Source organism: Geotrypetes seraphini, chromosome 3 (genome assembly GCF_902459505.1).
Source record: "Geotrypetes seraphini chromosome 3, aGeoSer1.1, whole genome shotgun sequence".
NCBI lineage: Eukaryota > Metazoa > Chordata > Amphibia > Gymnophiona > Dermophiidae > Geotrypetes > Geotrypetes seraphini.
Window position 1 is genome coordinate 261,349,018 of NC_047086.1, and position 12,516 is coordinate 261,361,533.

The 12,516-nt window shown below is 45.0% G+C and overlaps 1 protein-coding gene across 1 annotated transcript in view; it reads right to left on the bottom strand.

The window, feature by feature from the left end:
- Nucleotides 1-12,516, bottom strand: part of CRIM1 (cysteine rich transmembrane BMP regulator 1) — a 1,144,468-nt gene that overhangs the window by 29,798 nt on the left and 1,102,154 nt on the right. Inside the window, exon 14 of the mRNA XM_033937787.1 lies at nt 1,560-1,754. Coding sequence (XP_033793678.1) covers nt 1,560-1,754 — 195 coding nt within the window. The remainder of the gene's footprint in view (nt 1-1,559; nt 1,755-12,516) is intronic.

Sequence of the window (12,516 nt, forward strand, 5' to 3'; positions counted from 1 at the left end):
GGGAGACGGGAGTGTTGTTGGGGTTCATGGGGGGTGTTGTCAGGGACATTACAGTGGCGGTGAGAGGGAGTAGGCATCCCTCCTACTGCTATGGGAGATGTAGGGGGGTTGTTTAACAGCGGTGGGGGGAAGGAGTGGGCATCCCTCCCGCTGCCAGGGGGTTGTTTGACATCGGTGACAGGAGGGCAGCTGACTGTGGAGCAGAGGGTCTGCCCCTGCAAGCAATAGCAATGTGTGCAGCTGTCAATGTCCCACCGCTCCTCATCGGCATACGTCTTCCCATTGAAGTGACACACTGCCCTCTTTTGTATCGTGTCCTGCTGCCTGAGGGTGTCAAGTGGTTGTTTGATGGTGGCAGCGGGAGGGAGTGGGTACCCCTCCTGCTGATCTTCGATTTGGGGTTGCTCTCTTTTTTAAAATTTGCGCCAGGGGTGGGGGGAGGGCTCTAAGCTGTCAAACCTTACTTTCCTGTCAGTGCCTGAGCCAATCAGCACTCAGGCACTGAACAGAAACTAAGTCTATGACAGCTCAGATCCTGCCGGAAAAATTTGTCCATAAATGCACTACAACGAGATTAGGGAATCATTTAATATTAATGATCTCATTGCACTACACTTGCATGGCAGAGTCAAAGACAGCTAGGAAGCTCAGAAAAGAACACGGTGAGCCATTCTGATAATCGGGCAGTAAAATAGTTCCTTCCTAAACCGAATAGAGCAGGTTTAGCAACCGCATTAAAGGCATGTTAAGTTTTGAAAATCTTCCTCTAAGTATCTTATTAGAAGTACCATCTTGCCTTGTCCTTACTGCCTCTGAAGTCTACCAGTACCAAAATACTGAATTTCTCTCTGCTATAGTGCTGATACAAAACTTATGCCTGATTCCTAAGCCTGTAACATATAACTTCCTTTAAAGTCTCAACACTTCAGTTATTTATGTGATAGTGTAGTCATCTCTGGGACCAGAACTTCAGAGGTTTGGAAGTGAGAAAATCGGCATGTAATGAACAGCCAAAGGCACATAGCAGATAAAGACTTATGCCAAGAGCCCTAGCGCTATCAGAAAGCAGAAAGATCAAAGAAGCCAAAAGAATGAAAATCTTGAGTTTGAATTAGCTGCAAGATCCAATGACTTTTACTGTCAGCTGGTGCTGACAGAATCTAGTCACCAATTGTGTGTGTGTGTGTGTGTTGGGGGGAGAAATTTTATAAAGTCATCTTTGCACGTATATGGCTTTTCATAAAATACTGCCCAGTGTAAAAGTACATATCTTGACAAAATGACATATTCTTTGCCAGTAAGAGGGTTCAGGAGTGAAATTTAGGTGGAGCGTTGGCACAATTTGCTAGTATAGGCACAGATGATATAATACACTAATTTATGTCTGCACTTAGTAATCTAGACGTGGCCATTTATACTTGGTTGAATTTAGGAACCACATGGACCACCCTGGAAACTCTGTTAGCGGAACCAATTGTGAGCTGCAATGAGGAGCTGGATGTCAGTGTCGGAATGACTAAAAATGAAGTTCAGAGCAGATGCTACAGATAACCTGTTACCTGGACACATAGGACAGCAGCTTCCTTCAACATTGATGGGCTCCACACAGGGTAGAGGGGGGCAGCTGACTGTGGAGCAGAGGGTCTGCCCCTGCAAGCAATAGCAATGTGTGCAGCTGTCAATGTCCCACCGCTCCTCATCGGCATACGTCTTCCCATTGAAGTGACACACTGCCCTCTTTTGTATCGTGTCCTCTGTTAAAAGGAAGCAAACACATTTCTGTGATCCCTTGCAGGACATGCTTTTTCTTCCAAAATATAAGAAAACCTACCCAAAATATAAGAGACTTGTGCAGTGTTTCCCCCCACCCCCCCATTCATCAGCAAGTTCTATAAGCAAAAGTCTTTTCAGAAAAGGGGTTTCTCTGTCTCTCCTTGTAAACATAATATGAGCTCACATCTGAGGAGGGGGTACCGGTTAAATATCTAAGGAAGATTAAGAGAACAATTGTGCACAAATATGGAATGTGGGTACATGGAATATTTTGTTTCAGCTGCTTAAATTAATTATTCCTCAACCTCTCTCATTAATTATTGTAGGCAGGATAAGTAAAGAAAACGAAATGCTCCATCCACTGCCCTCAGCCTACCCCTGCAGCAGTTGGCATGATCCACAGGGTATCTGAGAGGTGAAATAGCTACAGAAGTCTACAAATCAAAATGATGCATGTGTTTCTAGCTGCCCCTAGGATATACAAGTGTGTACTCTACATTTCCATCTGTCTGGTCCCTAGGCTGTACAGAATACATTTTCCAAAGCTTAATTGGAGTCTGCATGAGTAGATTTTCAATAGCTTTAAAACATGTACATATTTTCACAGTATACATGGATTTGGCTACAGTAAAAAGAGGCATTTAGGTAGACGGGGAAGAAGGGGACTGGTGTGTTTTGTTTTTTTTGTAGATGTGTATGTAAACTACTCTCTTAACATGCAATCTTTATGCCCTTGTTTAAATCAATTTAAGGTACACACATGCTTTTCATTCACAAGAGAAACTCATGGGTCAATTAAACACTGGCCACAGTGTTTACAAAAACCATGTACACCTATTGCTCCTTGCTGGTTAATTATGGTGCTGACCACTACTTACTAATTATCATTTCTATAGAACTGTTAGACATATGCAGAGTTGTACACAAACATGTAAGAGACAATCCCTGCTCAATAGAGCTTACAATCTAATTAAAATAGACAAACAGAGGGATTAGGGAATTACTCACAAAGAGAATGATGAAACAGATATGAGTACTTTACAAGTGAATGGGAGTTAGGAGTTAAAAGCTGCCTCAAAAAAGTGGACAGCTTACTGTCACGGGCTCTACATATGGAGGTGATATTCAAACACACCAGGGCAGTCTAGGAATTTTTAGCTGCTAAACAGATAAGTCCTTTTGAAAATCTGACCTTCAATGTTTATGCATTCATTTAATTCTATTTAATGACATGTTTCATCAGACAAGCCCAAAATGAGTTATAATCAAATTTCTTTTAGTTTAACTGTGTTCGTGTCCATTATTACTGATGAATCTTTAAAACAAGTGCTGCACTATTGGAAATCTGCTTCATCATTAAACTTTCCCTTTTGGTGGAACTCTCTATGCTTGTTTAAGAGATCTGAACAACATGCTGCGGACAAATTACGCTTTCAGAAATATTTGGAAACCTATTGACTCTTTCTTATAAAAGACTTAACCATCATAATCTTTTACAGTCTATTGTTTTTTCCTCCTGATATGTTGTTTTTTTTTATTACTTTCATGAACTGTTTATGTTACCTGAAATTTGTATTTTGTTCTTTTTTAATAAAAAGATTGAACTTAAAAAAATAATCAATTTTCATGCAACGCAGCACCCCAACCTGACAGGCTAGCATCCATCATAAGAGTTATCCATTCTGAGATCCGAAGAAGCGGGCCCTAGTGGAGAACCTCCCCCTGAAGCCATCAGCGCAGACTGCTCTGCGCTGGTTTCATCCAGGGGAGTGGCATCTGAAGGGGATGAGGCTGCGGAGACCACCGAGAGAGGAGGGACTCCTGTAGAAGACACATGTGTGCTCTGGACCAGGGGACTGGCTCCAATGATACTGCCATGGACCCCAGCACCTGCAGATAATGCCAGGCCATGGAAGCTGGAAGGTCCAGGAGATCTCTGATCTGCTGCTGAAGTTTCTGTCTGCGTGGCTTGGGAAGAAACACAAGACCCTGATGGATGTTGAAGAGAAGACCCAGATACTCCACGGTCTGTGATGGCATAAACTCACTCTTCTTGAAGTTGACAATCCAAACGTTCGCACTCCTGTCGAGACAGAACCCAAACTAACCAGTCGTCCAAGTAAGGATGGACCTGGACACCCTGCCTCTGGAGAAAAAGCCACTACAACTACCATCACATTGGTGAAAGTGCAAGGAGCTGTTATGAGCCCAAAGGGAACAGCCAGTACATAGAAATTCAGAATCTTGCGATGCTCTGGGATGATTGGAATATGGAGGCCTCCATGAGAACCAAGGATGCTAGAAACTCCCCAGGAGAGGCAGCAGCAATGACTGTGTGCACAGTTTCCATTTGGAAATGAGGAATCTGTAGGAAGCGATTGACCAATTTGAGATCCAGAATGGGTCTCCAGTCCTCTGAGCCTTTCTTTGGCATGATGAAGTATAAGGAGTATTTGCCTAAGCCCAATTCATGTTCTGAAATGGGTTCTTTGGCTCGGATGTCCAGGAGATGCTATAAGGTAGCACAGACCTTTGAGTCCTTCTCCGGTCAACCTGCCGGTGAATCCAGAAACAAATCTGGAAGCAGGCAAAAGAAATGTATCTTGTGCCCCTCCCGAATGACATTCAGCACCCATTGATCTGAGGATATGCGAGTCCACTCCTGGTAAAACTGAGAAAGTCAGCCCCCGATATGAGGAAGCCCAATCTAACTTCTGGCATCATTGGGACTTTTTAGGAGCAGTAACTGCCTGGGATTCAGAGGCTTGAGGATGTCTGGCATTGGAATTGTTGTAACGGGGACTGTATCCCTGGGAATATCTCTGGGAGAAAGAGTCTGAGGATTCCTGATGAAATTGGTGGTAGGGACAAAAATTACTACAGTCCCCTCCCAAGGTCTAGCAATACTTGTTCACCGGGAGAGACTTAGGGCGGTGATCAGCAACACTGGCCATGAAATCATCCAGACCTTTCCCAAAAAGAAGCTGCCCCTTCAAAGAAAGTCTGCTTAAAGTGGCCTTGGAGGCAGCATCCTAAGCCCAATGATTATCCAAAGAGTCTGGCACGCAGACACCGCATAAACAGACCTCACTAAGAACTCATAGAAACATGATGGTAAATAAAAATATTGGGTATAACCCTCGACAAACACCTGACCCTGGAAAAACATACAGATTTACTGTTTAAGAAATGTATTTTGGTTTTATGGAAGCTCCGCACCATTAAGAAATTTTTTGATGAACCGTCTTTTCGTTTGCTAGTGCAGACATCCATTTTAAGTATTTTGGATTATTGCAATATTATATATTTAGGGGCTTACAAAAAAAATACTCAAAAAATTGAGACTAATTCAAAACACTGCGGTTCTTCTCATCTTTGGATTAAAAAAAATGGGAGCACATTATCCCTTTCTATCAAAAACTTCACTGGTTGTCAGTGGAGTCCAGAGTTCTGTACAAGTTTTCCTGCATTAGTTACAAAGCAATTTTCAGGATGCTACCAGATTACCTTACCTCTCAGTTTTCTTTGAATTGTTCTAATAAAAGTACTCGTAGAATAAATCTATTTAATTACCTTTCTCTAAAATCATGTCAATACAAGAAGTTTTCCAATAGAATTTTATCATTCCAGGCCGCCAAACTTGGAAATGGCTTGGAAAACTTATACTTGAGGCCATTTCCTATTTTGATTTTAGAAAATCTCTAAAGACACGCCTGTTTGACATGTTTACATCTTAGTTGTGCAACTGTTTTAACTTCTCCAGACCACCCCCGAAGCTCACATAGGAAATAATGAAGGTGTACTTACAGTCTGTGCTGTGCTTGCCTGCCTGCCTGTCAGCTCTGTTTAAATTACAGCTGAATGGAGGAAAGCATTTTTCTGCCTCAGAAACTGTTGCAAATGACCAAACTTGAAGATCTTTGGACTGCCAGTTGGACAGACTCTTACTGTAACTTCCGCCCCCATGAAACCACTCCATGTGACTGGGGGTGGAAAATGCAACCTGCACCCTGAAACTCAGAGGGTTCTTTATTCAGGATGCATACAGCCTGTGCTTAAACCTCTGACAAGGTTAGAGGATAAGTGAACTCCCAGGGGAATGGACCCCAAGTCTGAGAAGGGTGGCACACAGCAGGCTGGCTCCACAGATCCACCAGTTTCTCTGTGAAGCAGAAGTCTGGCTCTGCAGGACTGCGCCCTTTCCTCTGACCACCAGAAAGGGATCTCCAGCCCACCAGAAAGGGGTCTCACGGCACTCAAGCCACCAAAAAAGATGAACTTAAGTGAAAAAATAAGAAAAAGGAGACTTCTGCACAGATTGCTTGCAGAAACTGAAACTGCAGGGTCCTCTAACTCTCTCTCTAAGGTGGGAGGAGCATGTGCTCAGAAAAGTGTTAAGATTTCTGCAGCTCCTGGATTGCATACTGAATCCAGAAGGGACGTAACAGAAATATTTATTGATAAAGAAAGATGGATCTCAGAGTCATTGTCAGACAAAAACTAATGTTTTTTTGCCCTACAGGTTACAGCACTCAATAAGCTGTTAATCACTCAACAATGCTATTTCTTATGCCATCATTGATCCATCCAAGTGCAAATGATGCAAAAGTGCTAACAAAAGGGCACAGCGGCCAAAATAACTATTCAACTTAATAAAACTAAATTGCATGGCAGAAAAAGAAGCACTTAGCTTAGAAATCTTTAGTTCCACAGTACTAGTCCCCACCTTCATGCTGAAGTTTCACTTACTATAGTATCAAAAGGTAATAAAGAAAGAGTCTTGAATCATAAAGATGTCTACCCCTTGATATAGGTATAGTAAGCAAAATTTCAGCATGAAGATGGAGACTGGTGAAGACTTCTAAGCTAAGTGCTTCTTTTTGTGCTATACACTTTAGTTTTATTAAGCTGAAAAATTATTTTGAACGCTGTCATGCTTTTTTGTTAGTATTGCTGAGTGGTTAACAGCTTATTGAGTGCTGTAACCTGTATGGAAAAAAACATTAGTTTTGTTTATCAGACTCTTTATCTTTACTGGAAGCTTTTATACCGCTATTAATGACTGAGGAGTCAATTCCGAGCGATTTTCAAAGACATCTGTAATGGTTTTTAAATACAGATCCAGATGGATTACACTGTGATTGTCGTCAGCCTCCTAGCTGCTTGGCTAGGGTATCGTGTTTGCATTTGCATTATTATACTATTATGTATGCCCAGGAAAAGGATCTAGGTGTCATTGTTGAAGATACATTGAAACTCTCAGCTCAATGTGTGGCAGCAGCTAAGAAAGCAAATAGAATGCTAGGATTCATCAGGAAAGGAATGGAAAACAAAGATGACTGGGTGACCAGAGAATTGGATAGAGGATGTACGTCAGAGGAGGGGCGGGACCGTGGCAGAGAGAAGGCAGCTTGGAAGACCCGATGGCAGCTTGCAAAGATCGCTAGCACTAGCGATCTTATCCAGGCTGCAGAAATTAGGTAAATTGATGCCGAGAGGCCAGGGGGAACGCACAGGCCTTCCGGGGGGGGGGGGGGGTGCAGTCCTTTGGGGGGGGGGGGGTTGTACAGTCCTTCAGGGGGGACAGGCAGGCCTACAGGGGTGGGGTGTAGGCCTTCAGGGAGAGGACAGACCTTCAGGGTGGACAAACCTTCAGGAGAATGGGCCCTGGTGTAGAAGTACACAGAGGGAGGGAGGGAAGGGGGGTTCATAGAGATGTGCATATGCCGGACTTTGGGGGGAAGAAATAATGGTTCTAAAAATAGAGGAGAGAGAGAGAGAGATGATGGGCAGTGGGATTTAGGGAGGGAAGGAACAGAAAGGGAGAGAAGTTGGACACAAGGGATGGTGTGGAGGGGGATAGAGATGAATAGGAGGGTAGTTGGGAAAAGAAAGGGAGAGATGGTGGACCCTGGAGTGGTGGGGAAGGAGGGAGAGATGCTGGATGAAAGGGTAGTTGAGAAAAGGTGGATCTGTGGATGGAGATGAAAAAAAGGAAAGATGCCAGACCTCCGGGGGAAGGAATGGAAAAGGAAGGGGAGGACCGAGATGGCAGTTGGATGGTTAGCATGGAGAAAGAAGGAGACCCTGGCAAGCAAGTTATCAGAAGACAACCAGAGCCTGGAACCAACAAGATTTGAATAATGGCCAGACAACAAAAGGTAGAAAAAAATCATTTTATTTTCTGTTTTGTGATTACAATAAGTCAGATTTGAAACGTGTATCCTGCCAGAGCTGGTGTTAGACCGCAAATGTGAGCTAGGATTTAACAGAGAGAGGAAAAGTCTTTTTTGTTTGTTTACACCACAGTGCTAGTGTGGTTAGGAGAAGGCAAAGGGGGTGAAGAAGCTATAAAAGGGGTGAAGAGGTTATAAAATAAACCCGAAAACAACAGACTGCAGACAATGTACAAGATGCAGGTATAAAGCAAACTTGCTTGACCCCATTTGATCGTGATTGGCGTGTGTTTGTTATCTTTTACGCAGTTTGCTTTATACCTTAACCACCATGGACCCCTGAGGAAGGCGTGTCATCCGAAACACGGACCGTGTCGGGTCCCTTGGTTGGCTATAAGGTTGTATATGTTACTGCATTTACTAATAAACAACGCCTGCATCTTGTACATTGTCTGCAGTCTGTTTGTTGTTTTCTGGTTTCTGTTGTTTACTGCAGACTACGTTGGATTTTCTTTCTCCCTTTTGTTCATATAAAATAAACCCACCAGGATGTTTAAAAAAACCCCAAAAAAAACACCCAATTGGGCAGGAAAATCGAATTGAATTGAAAAATTGATTCAATAGGCTGAATCGAATCGAAATTTTTTTTCTTGAATCGGGCAGCACTATTGAATATTGTGTGCAGTTCTGGTCGCAGTATCTCAAAAAAGATATAGCAGAATTAGAAAAGGTACAGAGAAGGGCAATGAAAATGATAAAATGTTTGAGATGACTTCCCTATGAGGAGAGGCTAAAGCGGCTAGGGCTCTTCAGCTTGAAGAAGAGATGGATCAGGGGTGATATGATAGAGGTACATAAAATACTGTTTTAGCGTTTTCTAGCAGATAAGTTTTCATGAGGTCAATTCTCTCTATTAACGACAACTACTGTTAACCAAGTTGAGCCTTGTTTCTCAGGGATGACTCAGTATATAAGTTTAAGATTTAGTTTAGTTTAGATCAGTGTCTCGCAAACTTTCTGACCGGTAGCATACTAAATGTAGTGCCCTGGCCGGAAGGCACGTGGAGGGATCCGGGAAGTGCGGGAAGAGGAGGAGAGACGCCGGCTAGGAGGAGATTCATCTGCTTCTGCTGACTTCCTACAGGACATGCCACTCGCTGCGTGGACGACTCTCCTCCTCGCCAGTGTGTTGTAGCACACTTGAAATCTCAGGAGGCACACTGGTGTACCAAGGCACAGAGTTTGCGATACACTGGTTTAGATTAGTGCTGCCTGATTCATCGATTCACTTTGGTGAATCATTTCAAACTGATTTGATTTCTAAAAAAATCAGGCTTGCCAATTCGGTGACTAACCTGCCTCCTCGTACCTTCAAGTGAGCAGAAGTGGCAGCGCTCTGGCAGTAAACAGTCTGTCCTAAGCGCTGCCTCTTGCTGGCTATGCACTTCTGCTGCTCCTGCTTTAGGGGGCGAGGGTCAGCCTGGAAGTGCTGCATAGGCGCAAGCACTAGGTACCCTCGGCTCTGCGGATTTAGGCCGGCATGTTTCCCCTTCTGTCTAGTGTCCTCCGGCTTCTGTCTAGTGTTCTATGGCAGCTTGCAGAGGATCACTGGTGCTGTAGCGATCCTAGCAGGCTGCCGCCGGCGGCCTCTGCAGCACGTTTTATCTGCCGCAGTCCCGCCCCTGACGTTAGAGGATCCTGTAAGCCCCATTAAAAACCCTGGCAGGAGAACTGGGAAACATCCAGAACTTTATAAAAATCCTGTGCCCATCTTTAGGCAGCAGCCTGTCCATTTAAGAATGCCTAGAGCTCAAGTTGACTTAGGGCCTTTTAAGATCTTGCCTGACCCTGCTAGAAGAGGGTGAGGCAGGGTGCTGAGGTTTCCTTCCTTGTTGGACAGAGGACGATAGCTGGATTAAGCAGCTGACCGTAGGCTGGGAAGGAGGCAGGTTGAGCAGGAGCCAGCAGAAGCCAATTCCCCCGCGGAGACTGCTGACTGGGAAATGGAGGAGCTTGCTGAAAGCCAGGCTGAGCCCATGACAGAAACCCAGCAGGAAGACTACAAATGGATTACCAGGAGGACTCTGTTTTGCCTGATATTGATGTGGAATAAATGGTTTGTGAGTAGGCTGTTAAGCCAAACAATTTATTTTTCACTGGAGATTTTTCATTCTGATATTTTTTGTTCAAACCTGCTTAGGTGTTTGTGTTGGTTATTTTGTGGGTGTGTATGAGTTGTGCTGTGGGGGTGAAGTATAAAACCAGTGCCTGTCTTTTTGGGGAAGGCAGCAACACCAGTGATGTACAGGCCCATTATCCTCTCAGCCTGTTTGGGGAACTGAGCTCTACCCAAGCAGGGCTCCAGCCAGAGCTTGTGCCTTTAAGAAAAAGCATTTGTTTGAAACTGTGGAATGAGCTGTTCTTGTTAGGCCAGCTAGTTTGGGGCCAGAAGAAAAGTTTGGGTTTTTAAAAAAAATGTTTGATTTGTCCTACTGCACTGGTTGTGCCTGGATGTTCTTTCTGTATTCAAGAGACTGTGTGCTGAGTGTTTAAACTCAAGAGACTTACCTGGAGCTAAAGGTGGACATTATACTAGAAGCTCAAGTGTGTACAACTGTTGAAACCTTATTATTTTTCCAATAAGAAATAATTGGATAAGTCAAGAATCCTTATTTGCTCGTGCCATACTGACCAACCTGTTTGAGTTTTTGGATGTTCCATTAAAGTGTTGGTTTTTTTTTTCTGTGTTACAACAGAGAAGTCTCAGTGTGCAATTTCTGGGAGGCACTGAGAGCTGTGTTCCACTGCCTTTATTTACTCTGGGACAGGGATTCACAGGGACAAGTTGGCCTAGCTGGGATCCTGTCCCACATAAGTAAGGTGACCATACATCCCGTTTTGAACGGGACAGTCCCTTTTTCACATCCCCTGTCCCGTTGTCCCTACTCACAGCTTCGGGACGCCCAAAATGTCCCGTTTTCAGAGAGGGCGTCCCAAAGCTGTGAGTGAGGACAACAGGACAGGGGATTGAAGCCTCCTATCTCTCCCTCCCGACCCTCCCAGCGAGTTGACAACCTCCCTCCAGTAGCGTCGGCAGCCGCAGCAAGCTAAACAGGCTGCTTCGCGGCTTTCTACTGCCGGTGAAGCATCACTGATGATGTCATCGGTGACGCGGCAGAGGGATTCGCTGGCAGGAGAAAGCCGCAAAGCAGCCTGTTTGGCTTGCTGCGGCTACTGACGCTACTGGAGGGAGGTTGTCAACTCGCTGGGAGGGTCGGGAGGGAGAGATAGGAGGGTCAGCGGGGGTTCGGCTGGGAGGGGAGGAGAAGCGGTCTGCCTCGGTGCTCCATTACCTTCTTCGGGCAGCAGCAGCGCTTACAATTCGCTGCTGTTGCCGGCTTCGGGCCTTGCTCTCTGCCGGGTCCTGCCTACTTCCTGTTTTCATGAAGACAGGACCCGACAGAGAGGAAGGCCTGAAGCCGGCAACAGCAGTGAATTGTGAATGCTACTGCTGCCCGATGAAGTTCTTGGGTGACAAGGAGGAAAGGGAGCAGAGGGGGAGAGAATTGGAGAGAGTGTTGAAGGAAGATGAGGGAGGGAATGAAAGGAAATGCCAGGGCTTGGAGGGAAGGAGGAAGGTATGCCAGCCCAAGGGAAAAGGAAGGAGGAGATGTCAGAGCATGGAGGGGGAGGGAGAGATGGAAGAAAAGGAAAGGAGAGAGATGCCGGGAATCAGGGAAGGGATGATGCCAGACCACGGGGGAAGGAAAGAAAGGAGAAGAGAGAGATGCCAGAGCATAAGAGAGGGGGTGGAGACAGAGAGAGAAAAACGGAGAGGTGACAGAGCTGAAATCAATCATGTACAAAGGAGAGAAGGGGCACGGGATAGATAGTTTATGGAAGGAGCATAGAAAGAGGGAAGATGCCATATGGAAGAGAGAGGGCGTACACTGGATGGAAAGAGCACAGAGGGCAGTGAATGGAAGGGGCGAGATAGAGGGTGAACAGTAGATGGAAGTGATAGAGAGAGGGAAACAGACACTGAATGGAAGTGTGGGGGAGAGGAGGGACAGCCGCTGAATGGAAGTGTGAGGGACAGGGGGAGCAGACACTAGAAGGAAGTGGGGAGGAGAAAGAAAAAAGGGCACATGCAGGATTGAGGGAAGAGGATAAAGTTAGTTACTGGAAGGGGTGAGGGAAAGAGGTGGCAAACTATAGGTAGACACAGTGAAAGAGGGAAATTGAGGACTGAATAATAAAAAAGAATTTAGACAGAGGCAGAAAATAAATTGAGAAGGAAGACCAGGGAAGAACAGGAGGAAGGGAGCGGAGAGAGAGATGCCAGAGCAGGGGGGGAAGGAGAGGAGACAGATACCAGACCTGGGAGGAGGAAAAGAGGAAGGAGACAGATACTAGATCCGAGGGGAAAAAAGGAGGAGAGAGATATGCTAAAATCTGCTGGGAGGGAAGAAGGAAAGAAGGAGAGAAAGAGGCAAAGAAAGGGGGGGGGTTTGTAAGCACATTAGAAAGACTATAGAGAAAAAGGTTTTGACAAAAGTGGAAAGAC